The 21,066-nt window shown below is 49.6% G+C and overlaps 3 protein-coding genes across 3 annotated transcripts; 2 read left to right on the forward strand and 1 right to left on the reverse strand.

Annotated features, from left to right (window-relative positions):
- Positions 1–5,208: 5,208 nt before the first annotated feature.
- Positions 5,209–14,718, forward strand: ASPSYDRAFT_142039 (putative cell division control protein Cdc25; the record flags this gene model as incomplete). The annotated part of the gene is made up of 2 exons (XM_040841209.1): positions 5,209–8,103; positions 13,471–14,718. The coding sequence occupies 2 exons, from the start codon at positions 5,209–5,211 to the stop codon at positions 14,716–14,718; spliced, it is 4,143 nt and encodes a 1,380-aa protein (XP_040708855.1).
- Positions 14,719–15,511: 793 nt separating this feature from the next.
- On the forward strand, positions 15,512–16,307 carry ASPSYDRAFT_39847 (uncharacterized protein). Its single transcript, XM_040845968.1, has 3 exons — positions 15,512–15,766; positions 15,858–15,872; positions 15,947–16,307. The coding sequence occupies exons 1-3, from the start codon at positions 15,602–15,604 to the stop codon at positions 16,007–16,009; spliced, it is 243 nt and encodes an 80-aa protein (XP_040708856.1). The 5' UTR covers positions 15,512–15,601; the 3' UTR covers positions 16,010–16,307.
- A 236-nt stretch (positions 16,308–16,543) lies between these two features.
- On the reverse strand, positions 16,544–20,833 carry ASPSYDRAFT_75490 (ABC transporter ATP-binding protein). Its single transcript, XM_040850798.1, has 6 exons — positions 20,601–20,833; positions 19,696–20,540; positions 19,211–19,637; positions 19,002–19,154; positions 17,373–18,950; positions 16,544–17,313 (listed from the first exon to the last, which is right to left on the reverse strand). Exons 1-6 carry the CDS (start codon positions 20,691–20,693, stop codon positions 16,624–16,626), a joined length of 3,786 nt encoding a protein of 1,261 aa, XP_040708857.1. The 5' UTR covers positions 20,694–20,833; the 3' UTR covers positions 16,544–16,623.
- Between the last annotated feature and the right edge of the window lie 233 nt (positions 20,834–21,066).

Here is a 21,066-nt window from a genome sequence, read left to right on the forward strand (position 1 = left end):
CAAGGGGGAAACAGAAACTCAGGAAGTCGAATACAGGTCTCAAAAACAAGTCGCAATGTCTGTAATGCCTGTAATTACCCTGTTTCGTGCCTGGCTCCCCCTGATTGCGCAGCGCGGATCAGCCGATCCCGTCTTGCGATCTACTGCATGATATCACTACCACCAGACGTCAGGGTTTCACTACTCTCTTTGGCAAATGCGCTTCTCTTCTTGCTTGCGCAACGTTTACGGGGACGAGGTAGAGCCGGATTTCGACGGTGGATACCACTCTTTGTGGTCGCTGCTTTGAGTTTTGATAGCCAGCTGTCTGATAACGGTGTCCCATCTCGTCGCCCCGGATCTTACTATTATACAAACAATAGCTATCGTTGTGGTATATGGTTTCTTTTAATGGTAAACTCTTGGATAGATAATACGAACGGGTTCGCTGGCAATAACTGAGTAGGCATTAGCTATTTGCGTCCATTATGGTCTAGTACCTGAGCCTCACGAATTTATATTTTGCACTCCATACCCCTTGTATATATTTATATATATATTCCCGAAACTCTGGTATTATTACCAGTAGTCGGTAGCCCACCACTATTATCGTCTGATCGGAGACAGGATAGGTAATATAGAGTTGTACCATCCAGTATATATATATGTATATTTATCTCGTTAGCTCAGTTTGGAGCAAGTGCACTGTTTCCTATCATGTGGATGTGGATATATGGACCTCAATATTTTTGTATACGGAGATGGAATGGAAGTAACAAGAAGAAGGGAAAAAAAAAAAAAAAAAAAAAAAAAAAAAAAGAAATACAATATCGAGAGAAGGCTAAATATGAAACGAGCCGAACATAGAATGTACCCATACATGGATACTCGGTTTAGTCGCAGTCTGTTTATCTGAGTCGCGATCGAGGGGAGTGGACTTGATTCTGTTGTCCAGTGATTGTCCTTACGGATAACGGGCCACCCCCAACTCGACCAGATAGGAGGGTATTAGTGGGTGACCACTACGTAACTCGATATAAAGGCTAAAGCACGGTCTGGGGTTGGGTTGCTTTTTGGCACCAATTGAGCAGTGAACTGGTTTCAGCTCCAACGGTGGCGGAACCAGCGAGCATATAGAAGCATGCATAGCCTGTGAACGGGCAGCGTAATGAATGACGCAGGTGGTCAAACATTCAATACCCAATACACAGTGCTGTGAAATAATTCCTCATCGGGACCTCCTAGCACCAGAGCTCTACCCTAGCAGGCGCGTAGGCACGAGCAAACCTGCCCGAGTGTATCGGAACAATATACCCTACCCCTTTGTATGTTCGAATCCTGGAACCTCTGCACGAAAGACCAACTAGGAGGGTTGCCGTCCCATTGCTGAGCACACAAGCACCTCAAGAAGTCCAACTTCCAATTGTTAGGTTGGATGGGTTCCATGGACCGTGCATGGTGGGCAACTACCCGTAATTTTGAGGCGGAGTGACGCATGGAGCCAAACCCACTATCCTCGAGTGAGCGAGTTCTGCGTTGTACGGGCCAGGTAATAGTACTCCAGGCAGTTGGTATCTGGATGTAGCTCGCGATGGGGATGTTGTTTGTTACAGCAATGACTGGGTGACGTCTCGATAGTCGATGTAGCGAGGGAAATATATGAGGAACACGGCACTAAGTCGTTATACTGTATATAAGTGTGCTGGGAACCCGGCAATGCAAAATGTTAATAGTATATTCGCGTGAATCCGACCCAATATGCCAAAGGATAACAGTATGAGGCTAGGTATTGCCGACAGAAATTGGTTAGCAAGTATCTGGAATGGATTAATATGAGAGTTTTGGAGGTTTTTGAGGAGGAAGAAACGAGCCGTAGCCGTACAGAGCATATTCGATTGAAGTTCAGAGTCGAGAACCGTCTTCAGATGAGCTTCGGATGACAGTTAAAGTCCGCGGATAATCTACGTTGCAACCAAGACAGTGATTAGTACCTGAATTGGCGCATGTTACCGACTAATTGTAAACTTTTGGATGTAGTTTTGACGTGGGAGTTTATATTGGAAGTTGCACCGTACCCATAGTAGTGAGTCCATGGTGCTAAATTGGTTTGGGCGAAGCCTGGTGAATAGTATTGTAAGGAAAGCGAGTAGGGTCACTCTATGTGTTACCCGACCAGGTTATAAGGATCGGGTGTGTTACTTTCGCAAAAGATTGTCCATTCCGATAAATTGGCTGCTTAGCAAATATGATCCACTGCGGAGGTTGAAGTGATTGTATAGTCTCCAGCTAGATGGGTTAGTTAGTGCACGTACTTTGGCAACGAGAAGGATTGATACCCAGTCTGCACCATCCGAAAGACAGTTGTTCTGTTGGATGGTGGAAAAGTTTCATGGCTTGCAGTGATTATTTGTGCGAATGCAGGTTTGGCTATTTGTAGATACCGATGCATGGGATTGTATAGCTGATGCTAGGCATCACGGAAGCTGCGTTAATCATCATATGGTAAAAAAATCTTATTACGCCGCTGTGATGCTGACCCGATGTCATTGATAGTTATATCAAGCAGCGGCTCATCCCCCTTCAGTACTTTTACGGCAAGGCCTCAACGCGATAAGCACGGAGCATTGGAATATGACAGCTGACAAAGAAACAAAAGTTACAATACCCGAGGTGTCAATTTCGAGGCATGTTCGTCCACAGAGAATGGAACCCGTATGCCGACGTAAAATAAGGTTGGTGGACGCATCTCGGAAGTTGAAGAGTCTGAGCGCCCAATTTGCCGAGGAACTGTGAAACGCGGACGCTTGAGAATCATGCTCGGGCGAATTCTGGAATTTGAATCGATAATGCGGAGTACCAATGGGAGATCCAGCCATACGGGTTCGAGGGGAGATGCTGTTGGTTGGTGGATGCGAATTTGATTATTTGATGGCATTGATGCGCCGCTCATCGGTATCAATTATTCCTTGAGTGCTATTGGCTAGGATGGACGCGAAATTATGGTCTGGACCCTGGTACCTCATAGCCCTATAAAGCGGCAACTAATTGAACGAGAGTATCGACGAGACAAGCGTGGCATCCCAAGGGAGTGCTTTTGCATCCATGCCGAGAATATGCCGGGAAGAATGCTGCAGTGGCATGATCTGGAGGAATGGCCAGGTCAGAGGCTCTCAAAACCCAAGGCCTGGCGTGATTTTATTGCTTGTTCATTTTTGGATTAACGATTTTGATGTTATTGGTGTTGATAGAGAGGTAGCATTGAGAAGGCCCGAGTGTGGGTATCAGACCCTCGGACGCACAATAATCTGACACTGCCGCTGCACAGGTTCCGCGGCGATGGATGGAGGCTTTGTCCTAACGGATCCCTCCGTTCCCCCGCCGTCCGTCAGTCTTCCGCATGTGAGCAGTCTACTTTTACCTTTGGCCTTGTTCGAGAGCGATTCGACAGCTTCCTGGCATTGTCCTCAATATTGACGTTGGATAAGTAACATGAAGACGCTAGGAGATTGTTCCCGAGTGCAGCGCAAGCTTCTCCTTCAAGAGAAGGGCCATGGTGGGTATCTCCACTGGTACCGAAGAGCAAGGTACACTAAGAACAGATGAAGGGTACGGAGCAGGCCCCGGCAGGATCGCTCAGTAACCAGGGCTCAAGCAACTCTGGGGGAGAAGGTGATTTTCCAGGCACCGGACGGTGTCAACGGCCCAACGGATCAGGATCAGGATCGGCATCTTCTCGCACGGAGTGGTGGGATCATGGAAGTGTGAAGCAAAGCAACCTGGAACTTGCACACACTTCCAAAGGGCGGGAGGACTTTCTCGCTGAGTAAGATCAATGCCTCCAGGAAGCTTTGCCTGTTGCAGGGTGCGGAGAACCTGTGTCATGATATGCCGCGGATTCAGACTAGCAGCGAATGAAAGCGGACCCAGTTAATAAATATTCTTGAATAGTGGACGATTATCATGTCACTGGATGTACGGTTGGAAAATTCTCGACCGTTGACGAGGCTCTTGGCTTACAACGGCTGGGATCCTCGCATGAGCCATTTTAGTCGCGCACAAACTGCCGCTGAGCACTAGATGCATGGGGACTATGTGTGTATTATTGTATCAACGTATATTCTCCGGAGGTACCACCGGACCACGGATCTCCTCGATCTCGAATCTGAGACTGTGTGGGTAGGGCTCGTGCTGGCAGTGCTGGACTGCTGGGGCTGGTAGAGCACTGTTCAATCGGAGGCCGAGAGTACGTAAGTCCTGGCCCATGCATGGTCGGAAATGCGCCCTCAGCAAGGTCCAGCCAGTGGCTACTGAGTCAGGCACAAAGACTGGGTTAAGTAAAAGATGGAGGCTATATTGGTATCCGATATCACGGGAGATGGAAGCAGCGGTAACTTATCTGTAGAAACTCCAAAAGAGAAAAACCGAAGTTGCTCAACTGGGCAAGAGCCTAAAGCACAACAGAGTTGGTGGTGGGCACTGACAGACAGTCAGACTGGGTTGATGAAAGCTGACCGCGGCGTAAGATTACCGCCTCCCCCGTATTGTACTGTCACATTGCTCCTCTCTGCTCCTCATCCACTCAGTGGCAGTTCCGTTCTTCGTCCCCCCCAGTCCACTCTCTCACCACTGCTGCCAGTGGACGGTCGTCCCTAAAACCCTCCTGACTCTCCCTTTCCATCTCAGTTCTCGGTCTTCCCGTCTTCTTCGACTCTCCTCATCCTCTCCTTGACAAGGCGATAGCGATTGCCTGTTGTGTCCTTGCCACCTCCCGACCGTGCCTTCGCCATCTTGTTTCACCCGCCGCTCCTTTGGTAGCCCACCTTCGACGCCTCCGTTTACCGCCCCTCTTAACTCGCCCTACCACCACGGTCGGTTGCCTGCCTCGACATGAGCAGCACCCTTCGTTGAGCTCGTCCAGCCATTCGCCGCAAGGGATGCAGCAGCCCCTAATTTCCCTCAATACTTTCTTTCAGCTACTGCCCCCTCTACCACGCCAATCCCTGCGGCCAACCGATGTACGGAACTCACATCCTCGACCCATTGGCTGTTGACCCGGGATCAGCGCCGATGAACAAGACAAAGGCCTTCGTGACCGCTCTCGAGTACCCCGAGAAGAAGCCGATGACTACTAACATGGCTGCACCGAGAAGCCGGAGTCGTGGAGGCAGCTTGTCCTTTTCACAGAGAGACATTGTCACGGATCACTCGCCGAAACGACACATCCCCCCCATGAAGTCTCCTAGCCCGGAGCCGGCGCCTGCGCTGTTTGTGCGGGCTATGTATGATTATGACGCCGATGACCACACAAGCCTGAGTTTCCGCCGCGGTGATATCATTCAGGTTCTGAACCAGCTAGAGACCGGCTGGTGGGATGGTGTCATCAACGGCAACGTTCGGGGCTGGTTCCCTAGCAACTACTGCGCCGTGGTTACCGATTTGCGGGAACTCGAAGATCACATATCACACATTCAAGACGATGGCGATATCAGCGCAGACTCGGGCGCCGGCGAAGAGTTTGAGGAACATGACGATGAAGTTGACTCACATGGCAATCCGCGCGATTCCCAGCCAATACTACCAATTGAGGGCATGGATCCCCCAACTCAACAGGAGGAAGCGGCTTTCTGGATCCCTCAAGCAACCCCCGATGGCCGTCTGTTCTATTTCAATACTCTCACTGGCTACAGCACCATGGAGCTCCCGTTTGAGAACCCGTCTGTCAACGAGAATAGCCCATACGATCGCACCAACTTTTTTGTCCCTGACCAGACTCGACCTCCGCCGGAGTTGATGGCTCGAGGCTTTGAGCGAGACGAAGACGACTACGATGGCTCGGCTTCCGAGGCAGAGGGCGAGTCTCTCATGCTTGCCTCTCATGACTCGATGTCTCGACGACGCCGGTCATTCATAGACGGCGTATCGCCGGCCACGTCTATGGACTCCCTGCAACCCTTATCTGCTACAAAATCTACCGGCGAAGGAAAAAGTCCTCTTGGGCGACACCCTCAGAAGCTCTATGGCGCTGCAGGTGCAGACAGTAACACGTCGATCTCCGAGCCCATGCACAGGCCCTCCGTTTCATCCGCGGTGTCTCATCGTTTCATTGATGATCATACGTCAACGCCTATTACCTGGCCTTTGCTTGTGGATAAAATGTCGCAGGCTGTCGAAGTTTATCGCCAAACATTGTTAAGCGGCGATCGTGCAGAGTATGTGAGGAAAGCGGAGGACATTTCGGACCACCTGCGCATGCTTTTGGCGGCCGGCTCCGACACAACTGATAACCACTCTGGAAACCCTTCTATAATATCTACCAACAAGCCCCTGTACCAGCATTTCAGAGATATGATGTCCAAATTTTCGAAGTTAGTTCTCTCGTCGCACATGGCGGCAGCCGATTGGCCGGGTGTAGATGCTATCAACAAGTGTCTTCAGGAAGCCGACGGTGTGATGCAGGGCGTCTATGGCTATGTTGAAGTCGCGAGACAACAACGTGGCGAATATATTCATCGGATTGTACCCGGGTTTGTGATGGGTAGCTCTTCTGGTGGCTCCTGGCAGAACAATGGTGTTTCACTAAGCGAATCTGGTCCCACGTCGTTTTTGGATCAAGATGGTGCGGATTTGAGACCCGAGCCAACCGTACCTCTCGAACCTAACGTTTTGGACCATATTGATGTTTTGCGCAGATCGTTTGTTGGTGCCATTCGCCGGGTCGAGGAGCGGCTCACTCTCAACCAAAAGAAGATCGTTACCGTTGCCGAACATGAGGAAATTGGCGAGTTAATCGCGGTTGCTGCTGTTAAAGTTGTTGAACAGTTTCGTCCCTGGGTTTCTGCCGTCGAGTCCATCAACCTGGGACCCCTAGGAACCAGCTTTCAGAACCCTCAACTAGTCGATTTCAGCTCGCAAAAGCAACGAGGTTACGATGCGATAGCGGATTTTGTCCTCAGCTGCCAGGCTGTGTCGGCCCCGCTTGGTGACGAATGGGCGGAACTACGTGGTGACTCGCTTGATGATCGGCTGAATGCTGTTCGAGGTGTTGCTAGGCAACTTGAGAATTATGTCTCTCAAATTGGATTCTCTCTTTCGCTTCTCCTTGAGCAGGTCCCTGAACCAAACTCTCTACGCACGGAAAGTCGCGCCGGTGACAGCGAGGGGTATACGGGGTTGCATAGTCGCACTGAATCGCGGTCAACCGAGATCGGTGTGCCATCAGCGCATCCGCTTGAGGGAGAGAAAGTGCGTCGTAACATGGATAAGGCGCAGAGATTCTTTGGACAGGCTCCGCCGGCGGCAATCACACGGGAACCTGTTCAAAACCTCGCTCGCGAACCTGAAGAGACGCCATGGTTTTTGAAGATGGACCACGAAGGTGAAGTATTCTATGATACCAAGAATGATATACCGACCCTCAAATGTGGCACATTGGCCGGATTGGTAGAACACCTGACTCGCCACGATAAGCCCGACCCGTCTTTCAACAGCACATTCCTTCTCACCTACCGATCCTTCACATCTGCCGCCGAGCTTTTTGAGATGATCATGCAACGATTCAACGTCCAACCCCCATTCAGCTTGAACGCCGATGAGATGCAGATCTGGGTTGACAGAAAGCAGAAGCCTATCCGGTTCCGTGTGGTCAATATCCTGAAAACTTGGTTCGAGAACTACTGGATGGAGCCCAATGATGAGTCGCACATGCAGCTCCTTGAGCGTGCACATTCCTTCACCAAGGACTCGATCGCCACTACGAAAACCCCTGGTTCGACTCAGCTTCTGGCGGTCATTGAACAGCGTCTCCGGGGCCTGGATACCACCGTTAAACGACTGGTCCCTACGCAAGCGACGCCTGCGCCGACTCCTATCATACCTAAGAACATGAAGAAGTTGAAGTTTTTGGACATTGATCCAACGGAATTCGCTCGTCAGCTCACCATAATCGAATCGCGCCTATACTCTAAAATTCGACCCACAGAATGTTTGAATAAGACTTGGCAGAAGAAAGTTGGGCCTGAGGAGCCTGAGCCTGCTGCTAATGTTAAGGCGCTGATCTTGCACTCTAACCAGCTTACCAACTGGGTTGCTGAAATGATTCTCAATCAAGGTGATGTGAAGAAGCGAGTTGTCGTTATTAAGCATTTTGTGAATGTTGCAGATGTATGGCATCTTATAACTCCACTTCATAAAAGGCTTTTGCTAATCTGTACTAGAAATGCCGGGCCCTGAATAACTTCTCTACCTTGACATCTATTATCTCAGCCCTTGGAACGGCCCCCATTCACCGTCTATCACGCACGTGGGCCCAAGTCAGTGGGCGCACATCTGCCATTCTGGAACAGATGCGCAGGCTCATGGCGAGCACAAAAAACTTCGGGGAGTATCGTGAAACACTTCATCTCGCCAACCCCCCTTGCATTCCTTTCTTTGGTAAGAATCTTTTGCCTGAGACCCTTGATTGAGGCATTAAGGGACTTGTTATGGGTTATAGTTTAGGCTAACACTGTCAACGTAGGTGTCTACCTTACGGACTTGACGTTCATCGAGGACGGTATCCCATCTCTTACACCCTCGGAGTTGATCAACTTCAACAAACGCACGAAAACCGCGGAGGTCATTCGCGACATCCAGCAATACCAGAACTCGCCCTATCTCCTGACCCCTGTTACCGAATTACAGGAGTATATCCTCAGTAATTTACAGGGGGCCGGGGATGTGCACGACATGTATGAACGGAGCTTGGAAGTGGAGCCGCGAGAACGTGAAGACGAAAAAATTGCGAGGTACGCCGCCGGTGGGAGAGATATGAGTTCTCTGACCTTTGGAACCCTGCTCATGTCATCACGTTGATTCTTTATTCTGCCATTTTCCCGACCCTTTCCTCACTCCCTCTTATCGGGCCCGATCTTTATTCTCAATCTATTTTCTTGGCGATACCCACACACATCTTCTTGTTTCCCAGCTTTCCCTCAAAAATGACCTGTTTATGGATGACTCTGGATTGATCCGAAGACTAACGGAATGTTTTTTTTTGCTACGTAGACTGCTCTCTGAATCGGGATTCCTGTAAGCGCCAAACTCGGTTTGCGTGACACGGGGCGACCCTGTCGACTTTGACTGGACGGCAACGGTTCGAGATTCGGAATAACCGAAAATGGCGACGATATGGATAGCCTATTAAATGCTTCCGCGGCACCCGATGGTCACACTCGATTTCCGCGCCCTATACCAGGCGTTAACCTCGAGCCGAAGCACTGCAGCTTCATAGGCGACTCGAAAGAACATTCCATGATTTCATCAATTGCATCTTCACATGGTGCCGATCGATTTTTGCAATCCTTCGCAAAACGGGGCAAATCTATCATGCGGACCCACTTTGGTAGATCGCCGCAACTGACACACCGAGTGGGTGATATCAACCACGTGCACTGTCACCTCATGCTCGTATGAGGTTGCACTCGGCATGATTGTGCTTCACTTTGCCCAGCTAAAGCAGGACTCTTATTCGTGCTTCCGCTCACTTTTGATTGAACAGGGCTCTGAAATTCCCTGATCACATCCCACCTTTTCTTCTTGACCATACATTCCTTCCGACTCAACCACCCCACGTGGGTGGTCCTCTCCTCTCACTTCGCAAATTTCCTACCTATCTTCTTTTGGATATATTCTCGTTCCGTGTTGCACGGTTTATACTTGCTTGACCTATCTCCTGTACAAATTTCTTGTTGGTTTACCCACCAGCGTTTCTATCCACCTATTTCTCTTTCTTCTCTTGACTGCCATGAAGTGCAGTCTTTTCATGCTTGGATAATGATTGTTACGACGCAAGATACCTAGCGCAGCATATGCGTTGTCTTTGCTCAAAGATTATGATTTCTTTTTTGTGCCTTCCGCTTCACTGTTCTATATACATTAACCCGTACAGGTTTGGTATATGTTAGTATTGAATCCATATACTTTTCTTCTCCACCTTAACTCTACTGCGCATAGTGCATTCGTTGGAAAATGGTCTGTCAGGGGAAGTGTTATCTGACATTCACTACTTGGTTAATGAAGACGAAAATCGTGTATACCCACTATTAGTGCTGACCGGATACAGCCAGGGAGTGAGATGATTTGTATGGTGCTGGAGTGGCTCCTGCGTTTCATGAAAACAATGAATGGTTGAGGCTGGTCACTGCGACTCTTTACGTCATTCAACAGCATTAGCGGGGTGTATTAGATCGAGAGTAAGAATTGGTGTAAGTCCGACTTAGTAGTAGAATTACATCCACTCCGCGGAATGGGACATTTACTGGCATGGAGCCTTCGAGCATACGTAAATGTACGTTTGATGGTCTTTTTAAAGATATCGAAAGTTGAGTATCCATTGATATGGAGGTGTATGTATAAGATATTGGAAAGGTCGGATCGTCTCATCGATTGGACTCATGCTCAGTCAAGATCGCTTATCTCAGGGTGTAGCTTAGTATTCAACTGGATCCCGTCGTTGTGTTTTCGTTAATATTTTGGAAAAGCTGCATTTTCACTTCGGAGGCGAGCAATCCCTTTACTTCCTCCGATACGATTCGTTGGCCATCTTTTACTACTCGCTCGAGTTGTGGGTCTTTGATCTGAGTTGGTGCGCCACCTCGGGAGGAGTTGGTCTCGATCCCTCGAGCTACTCGCCTGGTTTTCTGGCTGAGGTCTAGTATTTGTTTGCTTCCGTAATCGCGCGTGGTGAATAGGGGGCTTTGACTAAGAGTCGCCACCCAGTATTTGTTCCAGAGGAGTGAGAGAATCTCTGTATCGAGGGCGCTTTTGAAAAGAGAGACCTCGAGAGAGTAGTAATGAGATGCGTGGGCTCCAAAGTCCTCTGCCTTGTTCAACGGAACGGTCTGGTACTCGTCTTCTTCTTGTTCCTCCTTTGGTGGCGTGTAGTCCTTGGGGAATGTCCTGAATGCACCGATATCTACCTTTCCTGCGGAGATAGTCCGTTCGGGATCAATGACTACAGCAACAAATGGCCCGCCGAGTTGTTGCATATCTTGTGTGGAAACGTCGATGCCCGAGAGCCAGCATCCGTATCCGGGGTGACTGTGGTACCATCCAACTGCGTTTTCCATTCTTCCTGCATCACGACAAGCCTGAAGATAAGAGACCATGTATTCGTTCGCTTCGTCTTGAGCGTTGACTCGAGTCTCTGTGCCCTCGACGGGGAGGCGGAAGGCATCCGTTACGACAAATGTTTCTGGGAGGATATAGCCTTGCATTAGGCCCATGACCTCCAGAGAACCTCCGGAGCGAGCATGCATGACCATTTTTAGGAGAGCAACAGCGGATATGCGTATTGACTTAAAGTAATGGGGGTCCTTCGACCATGGGCGGGCGTTGCTAAGGGCCTTGTGCGTTTCCTCATCGTATTGGTATAGAGCGTCTCGTTGAGGATCGATTAAGACGACCGCATTTTCTAATTCTGATGTAAAAAAAAAGTAAGAACTATGTTTCAACTTATGTTTTCCGAGGTGGGTATTTCGATACTTACCCCAGGACAGCTGGGCGGCTTGCATGATGAGCTGTGAGGTGGGGAATGAAATTCCCCTGGCGGAAGTGTCAGGGTGGGGGGAGTGTTGACTCGGATGTCTGATTAAGTCGCAGCGAAAAGTTGAATCAAATCGCGAGAGTCATAGGAGAGAAAACGTGGAGTTGTTGGAAACCAATAACCGTGGTGAATCTAAATAGGATAATGAGGTCAGCTTTGATCTGTACATGTAGCTTCGAAGCTGGAGAATTGTTGCGGAGAAGCCCAAAGGCGGTGAATATAGGCGCGGCAGAAACGGGCGGGGTAGAGTTGAGTCAGCGGTTGCCTGAGAAACAGCGATCGATCAACAGCGGATCTTGATTTGCAGGCGGAAGGCTCAGCTCACCTTCAACAACTCCAACAACAGAAACAATAATCCTCCTCCTGGATTAATTGCTCCCCCTTTGACCCTTGCATCCACTCCCTCGCTGCCCTCGCTGCTTTGTGCATATAAGCTCTGCGGGTCCTCCCATTCTGGAATTTGTCTTCATTGTTGATTTGTGGTCTCGCGTGGCATCAAGCTTGTTGTTTTCTTCTAGGCGCATTGCCGCCGCACTCTTACATGACGACCAGCGGATCGCATTTCGGAGAATATTGATATTTTGATTTCTTTGTCCTGACAGCAGACCGTGCTCGGTGCCAAACTCGTAAATACTCCCCTGTCCTGGGGACTCGAGTCGCAATGGCCGTCGATACAAGCTACTTGACCACCCAGGTCAATAACATTGTCAGCCAGCTCCATGGGATATTCGATGAAATTGGGATTCCTGGCCACGAGCGCGAGTCTCGAGAAGAAGAGGTTTGTGCTTTCTTCAAGACTTTGGAGAATTCACTGCACCAGAGCTAATAATTGCGTGCAGCTCTTCAGCGCGTTATCGGAAACACTCAACAACCACTTGAAGTTGGTCGACGAGTAAGTGATGCACATATTGGACTGAGAATAATAATCCTGGTTGCAATGAGCTCCTACTGACCTCCGTTCTTAGTGAGAAAAATGATATGACAGAAGAAGCGCATAAACTGATTAGTGCGATTCAACAAATGGAAGAGTCCCTAGTTGACGAGAAGGCCAATGGCCAGTACAGTCTCGACAATGATGACTTACAGGTCACTTACCCGCTAAATCGCTGTCTCGCCTTTCTTCGTGAACAACACAGCGCAGTTAGCAAGTTGCATCGACAGCGGTTCGAGCAGGTTAAGAGTACGCTCTCTCTTGTTCTTTCTGAGTTACATCACTGTACTAACAGCCTTCAGAGCTTGTCGAGGCCCTTGAATCGTATTCGTCTCACCTTGAATCCTCTTTCATTACCATCGAACTTCCTCCAACAGCGCCTGGTTCGTCAATCGCGCCAAGTTTCGATCTCTCGCCCACATATGTTACTGCACTCGACAACGAGTTCTCAAGAGTATACGAAGAGTACCACCGGCGTCTTGAGCTTGTTACAACAACATGTGAGGAGATCATTAAGCTCTGGGCTGAGCTTGGAACGCCCCAGGCCCAGACCGATTCTAGCATTGTCCAGCACTATCGCGAGTCACCCGAGCAACTAGGCCTCCACGAATCGGACCTAACAAGCTTGCTCGCAAGGAGGGAGAAACTCTTGGACGAAAAGAGAGGACGTGAGCGCAAACTTAAAGACCTACGGAATGCCGTGGAGGGACTATGGGAGCGGTTTGGCGTTGAGGAGTGTGACAGAAAAGCATTCCTCGCCGCAAACCGTGGCTGCGGGCTTCGTACGATCAATGAATTTGAGGAGGAGCTATCTCGCCTCAATGAGCTGAAAAGGCAGAACCTTCACTTGTTCGTGGAGGATGCACGCTGCCGCCTCCAGGAGTTATGGGATAGTCTATACTTCTCTGAAGAAGATATGCTAGATTTCACACCTGCATTCTCTGACGTTTACAGCGACGCCCTCTTGGAAGCCCATGAGGCGGAAATTGCACGGCTAGAGACCCTGAAGGAACAGCGCGCACCAACTTTGCAACTTATTGACAGACACCGCAGCCTTCTTGCGGAGCGCGAGGCTTTGAATGCCTCAAGCCAGGATGCGTCGCGCCTTATGGCGCGCGGGAACAAGGGAGAAAGACGTGATCCCGGAAAATTGCTGAGAGAGGAGAAGATGAGAAAGAGAATCGCAAAGGAGCTGCCAAAGGTTGAATCTGACCTTCGGAAAGAGCTGGAGAATTTTGAGGACGAGTACGGACGACCATTCCTGGTTCATGGGGAGAGCTACCTGGATGAGCTCACTAAGGTCGCCGCGAAGCCTCCGCCGCGGTCCAAGACGCCATCTGCTGCACCATCAAGCGCTACGAAACGCAACGCTCCACCATCTCGTCCTGGCAGTGTCATGCGGGGTCCTCCACCCCCAAGGTCGAGCACAAAGACCCCCACTGGAGGTCAACCAACAAAGTATAACACTATTGGACCCTCTAGATCGGGAGCCAAATCACCAACGAAAATTCCGGGACGAGTGCCACTGGGGAATATGCCCCATGGAAACAACTCTCCTGACCGACGGGGCCCGGGTACATACTCCTCTAGCACTGTGAACGGCAAAATGTCCTCTTCTCGAGCTCCTCCACCGAGAATGAGAGCACTCACGGCCACTGACAATAAAGATGAGCGGCCAGGAAGCTCCTTGTTCGAGTCTCCTCGCTGTGCTAGTGCCTTGTCCAATTCCTTTGTCCGGCCTGTTAGCCCCGAGGATGTTTATGATGACCGCCAGCGTTCCTTTATGAGTTCTTCCATATTCTCCCAACGATCCACTGGGTTCTCTCAATCATCCCAATCCTCACACTCTTCTGGGTCTCTCAAGTCGTCGCTACAAGGACACTACCCGCGACCAAACCCATACCTTCAGCACGCGCTTCCGCCTCCAGCGCCAAGACAGGTGTCTAGCACCTCCACTGCTGATACGGTAACCACGGGATCGGAGAACTGGGAAACTTTTGATGATGCATCGGAATCGGACAGCGAGACAAGTGATGCATACTATGCTAAACTCCGCGCAGCGCATGGGAAGCGTTTGGCTCCTGAAGACCACCATCAGCCAATATCCCTTGCAGGCAAAAAGGCCAAGGGCATCCGGAGTGTTAGCCCTGATGAACCGATTGGCAGGCATATGGTACGAGTGGCTGACAGTGATAATGGCTGGACCGACGACATGGAGACCTACTAAAAGTTTCAATCCGCTCTTGTCTTTCGTTACTGCGTCCCGCTCTGCTACATTCCATACACGGCCGTTCGTTTATCAGAGAACACGATTATGAGACCATCTGACTTGATGACTCTATGACCTGACCACAGGAGTGCTAGCTCACTATCTTTATACAAAACCGCGCGGTTAATGGCCGATGGCTTCAATGAACGCCACACGCAACATCAATAATAGCGCAGATCCAACCTAGCAGCTTAATTTTCTATGTTCGAATCCTGGATTTCCACTTGATATCTGTGCCTGGACCTCTGTCCTTGCGCTCTCAGGCTGCCTCCGGAGCTCTGTGTCCGTACCTCTCCGGACGCAGAGCCAAGGCTACGCACTCATTCAAGCTTTGTTGTCTTCTTGTACACTGCTTTTGGACTTTATGCTTGAATAATGCTCAGTACCTTTCTATGATTTAATATTGCTCTGTGTTTATTTGTGAGACCCCTTTTCCTATGGTTTCTGGCGAGGATTTGTTGATTCACTTTTTTTGCCTTGCGCAAGTCGCAGGCCGAGCTTTTGTTTTATTTGTTTGATATCAGCAAGCGTCTATTGGTTTGAGTCTGTTTAGAAATTTATTTGGTTTCGGTATATGTAACCTCCCCGCCAACAGACAGTAGAAAGATGAAACATTGGCTCTTGCGTTGAACAAGGAAGGGGTTACAGCCAAACATGTGATTGCCCCTCAGATCGTCATGGACCTGTTTTATTGGCAGAGCCAGACTGTTCTCTGTTTAGTAACACGCAATACAATGCATGGAACCCCAGGCTCCAGAATCCAGTCCGACCTTTTCTTCCTTCACGTTCCTGTTCCTATCCATCCATCTAGCTTATACTTCGTAACTTCACACAGCCCAAAATGCGTTTCGTCTCTATCCTAGCCGCTCTTGCTTTGCAATTTACCCTATTCACGCCGAGTATATTCGCATTGGCAGAGCAAGACAAGCTGGTGCAAGAGGACGATGAACCTCTGTCTTGCCACCGCGCATGCTTTCAGCAGAAACCTACATGCCCCGGGAAGATGGTAAAAGTCACCTCCTGACCCACAACCACTGCATGGCCCCATACTTGTAAATAATGATATAAGCTAACAGCCCGATTAATTAAAATAACAGGAACCGAAGAAGTTGGTATGTATAGTTATAAAAAAAAAAAAAAAAAAAAAAGATCAGAATAACATACTCACACTGCGAAATTTCTCCAGAGCGATTGCTGGTCCTGCTGCCTGCCTCATCAGCCCAAAGTCGCTATCGATACCGAGCTATAGCGGGATGCTTCTCTTAGAAACCATGCGCATCCAGTTTAATCCAGCCTCCCTCCCCAGAGAGTATCCAGCGCAGCGCTATTTCCTGGGGATGCGTTTGCTGTGATGGATGTGACAGGGATTGGACTAGATACCTCTGGAAGTAATTTAGTTATCGTGAAAGCACACAGGTTGTGCTTTTATGGCCGTTCTTGCATTTGAAATTTATGTGTATGTATCTTTGCTTGCCTGATATTGAGCGGTTGAACAATGAATGGATATATCCGTGAACCCGCTAGTACATGTCTTGGGTACCTTGTTGGGCGTTCCTTCCATTAATGTAGCCTTGAAGGTCGCACCTGCCCATGGACTCGGCTGTCCCTCGCCCTTGCCCTTAGAAGGACCCGTGTGGCAGTAGATGGATGTGGAAGGTGCGATGCTTGGGTACCTGAGCTCTTGCCTTTGGTGGCAAATTAGCACTGGTTTCCCTCTGATTCATGGCAGCTCTTTGGTAATGATTGCAAGCCCTAGAGTTATAAGAGTAGCATAGGATAAGGGCGAAAAGAAAGGAGAATTGGTATATTACAATGACTAGGCTGAGATGGTCTAAACTACCAAGTTATATACTAGAATTACAATTAAATTTCTTCCGGACCCTTTTCAACCGACTTGTCCAGCGACTGCGCCAGGCACATTTGCCAGTATAGGCCTCTCTGCTGTTGCAGTTCGGCGTGAGTTCCAACCTCTATAATCTTTCCGTCCCCGAAAACATAGATCACATCTGCATCGCGGATTGTGGATAACCGATGCGCCACGGCGATGGTTGTACGGCCGTCCATCTTCCCGACTTTATCAAGTGCCGCTTGAACAATGCGTTCAGACTGCGTGTCTAGCGCGGAGGTAGCCTCGTCGAGGAGAAGGAGTTTTGGGCGTCGAATGAGAGCGCGCGCAAGGGCGATCCGTTGGCGTTGACCACCCGAGAACGACGAGCCTTGTTTCCCACTCGGTGTGTTGAAGCCCTGCGGAAGGGAGATTATGAAATCGTATGCATTGGCTTGTTTGGCGGCTTCGTGGATCTCGTCTTCTGTGGGTTCGCTTAGTGCTCCTTGTGCGATGTTTTCCATTACTGTCCCTTGGAACAGCACCGGCTCTTGTTGAACGAGGGACATCTGAGCGCGGTAGAGCTTCGGTGAGAGATTCTGGATATTCTGGTCACCTAAGCGAATCTCGCCTGAGGTGGGATCGTAGTAACGCTCAAGGAGAGAGATGAGTGTGGACTTTCCGCAACCGCTGTGTCCTACGAATGCCACAAATTGGCCAGATGGAATCTATGGGGATGTTAGTATGACCGATGGCATGCTCTTGTAAAAGGGGTCACCAATCTTACTTGAATTGATGCGCCTTGGATAACAGGTGACGTGCGGCCGGGGTAGCTGAACTCGACATTATCCAAGGTAATGCCCCCTTTCCCGTCTGGTCCACTATCCTTATTCTCGTCTGTAACTCGAATACGAGGTACCTTGTCCCGGAGGTCTAAAAGAAACGTCCCTGCGCTTTTCGCTCTTGTGATGCTACCGGCGCCAGCCAGAAATTGANCTGCTCCCTGTCCCGCCAGCAGCACACTCATGAAAACAACAAAGAATTGTTCCGTGGTATACTCCAAAGAGGACATAAGGCGGGATCCGTACCAGAATCCAAGTGCCATGACAAGAAAGTCTACTGACTGTGCCAATGCATGAATGGTTGTTGCAGTTATCATGGTCTTCATCGAGCGGCGAAGTATACCACGAAGGTTTTGGGAGTACTCAATGAGTAGATCGGATTCAAGAGTCAGGGAGGAAACAGTTCGCATGGCGCTGACAGCCTCTACCGCGAGGCTGGCACTGTCGGAAAACCGCGCTTCGTTGTTGTCATTCATTTTAGCCTCGAGACGCAGTTGAATAAAAGCGGCTCCCATGAGGACAGGCAGTCCAGCGAATATCATAACGAGAGCTAGTTTCCATCCATAGCCAAGTGCGAGGCCACAACTAGCGATCAGACTGATAATAAGAATAAGTAGAACGAAAATATTGACCGAAATGAGCTCCTGGATGTTGTTTGGTACCGTCAGCAAGTTTGATGCCAATGCTCCAGACGTGTTCTCTCGCTGGTCGAAGAATTCGATGTCCATATTGATGATGCGCCGGAAAAGTTCTGAACGGTAATTGCGGGTGACAGCTTGTGAGATCATGATGCAAAGGCCCCCTACAATTGTGTATGCCACAAGATTGCCTAGGGCAATGACGAAAAACATGAGAGCATAGAAGTTTGCTGAACCTGATTTGGGCTCACCGTTGGGAGTGAACACCTCAATTAGCTTCGAAAAGAGAATAGCCTGACCAGGGTGCGTCCCTGCTGCAATGATGCAACCGATAGAAATGACGAAAAGGTGGCGATAGATGGACTTCTGCTCCCTCAATATCAAGAACAGGATTGCCCAGATGGAGCGTTTATCAGTCGACTTGGACTCATCACCCTGCTTCTGCTTTTCATCTCCGGTAGCATCGAAGGGAGGGCTCTCATCACTGATGGAGAAGTCTTTCCCCTCAAGCGAGGACTCCTTTTGGGACCGTTCTTGACTCCCATGAAGATTTTGAGCTTTAACGAGTGCAGCATAATTGCCTTGGAGGGCAATCAATTCTTCATGGGTTCCCTGTTCCACAATCCGCCCATTAGATACAACACCAATGTTATCGGCGTTTTTCACAGTCGAAAGACGATGGGCGATCATGACAGTTGTTCGGCTACTGGATACACGGTTCAAGGCATCTTGAACCACTCGTTCCGCATAGGGATCTAACGCGCTTGTGGCTTCATCTAGGAGCAAAATAGTTGGGTCGGATACAATACTGCGTGCGATTGCAATGCGCTGTTTTTGCCCTCCACTCAGAGTGCCACCGCGCTCTCCAAGATAGGTGGAATATCCCTACGGTGTGATTAGTTGAAGGCCCAGGAGTCAAGATCATTCTCGACTCACCTCTGGGAGGGCTTGGATAAAGTCGTGCGCGTAGCTAGATTTGCAAGCCTCTTGTACAAGTCGCCGTTGTTCTTCATACGGCAAGTCCTTTTGCGAGTCAAGGAAGCCTTTTGCGACATTCTGAAAAATGGTGCCTTGAAATAGAACAGGCTCCTGGATGAATGTGTTAGCAACATAGAATACCACTAAGATGGGAACTTCCGTCGTACCTGCTGCACCAACGAGATCTGGCTACGAAGCCACTTTATATTGAGTTTGGTTATATCTGTACCGTCCACTGTTATACGGCCCTCAGTTGGCACGTACCAACGCTCTAGCAGCCCGACCATCGTACTCTTCCCAGATCCGCTGGCACCGACTAATGCTGTTGTTTTCCCAGGTGGGATAGAAAGACTGAGACCTTGCAGTACCTGAGTTGTCGGTCGTGATGGATAGGAAAATGTGATATTTTCCACTTCAATAGCCCCAATGCACTTATCAGGCTTTAGGCCCGAGTCGGCTAGAGGATCTAACTCCGACGGCTTATCCATTATTCGAAAGAATTCTGCAGCAGCACCTGTTGCGCCAGTAATGGCAGGGATCTGGGGGAAGAATAGATTAATAGAAGTCGATGCGATGACCGTACAAAAGACAACCCTAGTTGTGGATGGTCAGTTTAACAGCCGTGTTCAGAAGGGACAGAATGGATTCTTACGTGAAGACGCTGCCCACTGCATCTATTTCCCCACTTTGGAACATACGATAACCTTGCCAGAAGGCCAAGGAATTCCCTGCGAATATGCAAAAATATATTGTCCCAGACATTATTCCGTATGGTATTAGCTTCTTTTTCGCATGTTCGTGGGCCTCCGCCAGGTACTCGTCATATTTTTCGACCATACCATCCTGAGATGAAAATGCGTGGACAGTCTTGATCGATGATAGAGCCTCCTGGGCTAGAGCAGCTCCATTCGAATAAATCTGCGCAATTTTCGCCTCAATGGGGGCATCAATGGTCAGACAAATCCCAATTGCAACAAACATGGCTGGGACCACGCTCAATGTAATCAAGGCTAGTTTCCATTGTACAGCAATTGCCACAATGAAGGATGAAAAGAACATGGCCAGCCCCTGGATAACGAGCACCAGCTTCTCGGCGATTCCTTGGTTGATACGAGTAGCATTTGTTCCGATTTGGACGGCGGGAGAGCTATCTTTGGCTGTATCGTAGTACCATATCTCGGTCCGGAGGAGGTGTTCGAAATAAGCGTGTCTGAGGGCTCTGGTTGTGCGAATGCCGGCCACTGTGATGGCAAGATTTGCAGTCACGGTGACCACGAATCTCCCAACGAAGAGATAGATGAACCACAAGACGTATTCGTTGATAATGCTCTGAAAGGAACCGGTATCTGTCAAACCACCGGCAAAAGCGGCAAATTTGCTTGCGAACCCGCCGAAGACGATGGTCATCAATGGCAAGGCGACACCACTAGCAATAGCGCAAGCAAACGCTAGGATATTTAAGAACATACTTAGTCGATCGGCATATTGGAAGATTCTCTATTATTTTGCTGTCAGACGACCTGGGCTTTCACGAACGACCTAGGGAAGAGTACATACCACGAACTCCTTGAAGCCAGGTTGGTTCCCCGGCTGTTGGGGATCAACAGCTTCATCGCTGTTATTGCTCTTCTCGCCTTCTGGAGGCTCCATGTTTAGATAGTGAGCGCTCGCTCAGCCAGACGAATGTGGGTGTCAAAAATGAGATGGCCGCCATGGTTAGAGGGCGTCCAAACCATATATACGTCCAGCAAGCTTTTCAGGATGCCGCAATAGTGGGAGCCAGGACTGTGAGAGCCGCGACTTGCCCGATCTGGCCTGATATGCCGCCGACGACGCGAGGGTCCGGACCCCACTTGAGTCACAGCAGCAGCCATCCACCAACCATGATTGCGCACGAGAGAGCGGGGCGTGACTTCGGGCAGCCGGACCCCGTAACCCCGTGGCCCCGAGGACGCGGGCGGCCATCAACACCAGCTGCGCTTCGTCCCTCTCTCCCACTTGCTATCAAGAATGAGCCCCGAGG

The sequence above is a fragment of the Aspergillus sydowii genome (genome assembly GCF_001890705.1).
Source record: "Aspergillus sydowii CBS 593.65 unplaced genomic scaffold ASPSYscaffold_1, whole genome shotgun sequence".
NCBI classification, from domain to species: domain Eukaryota; kingdom Fungi; phylum Ascomycota; class Eurotiomycetes; order Eurotiales; family Aspergillaceae; genus Aspergillus; species Aspergillus sydowii.

Coding starts and splice junctions, on each gene's coding strand:
- ASPSYDRAFT_39847 (XM_040845968.1), top strand. CDS start 15,602: ATGCGTTTCGTCTCTATCCTAGCCGCTCTTGCTTTGCAATTTACCCTA.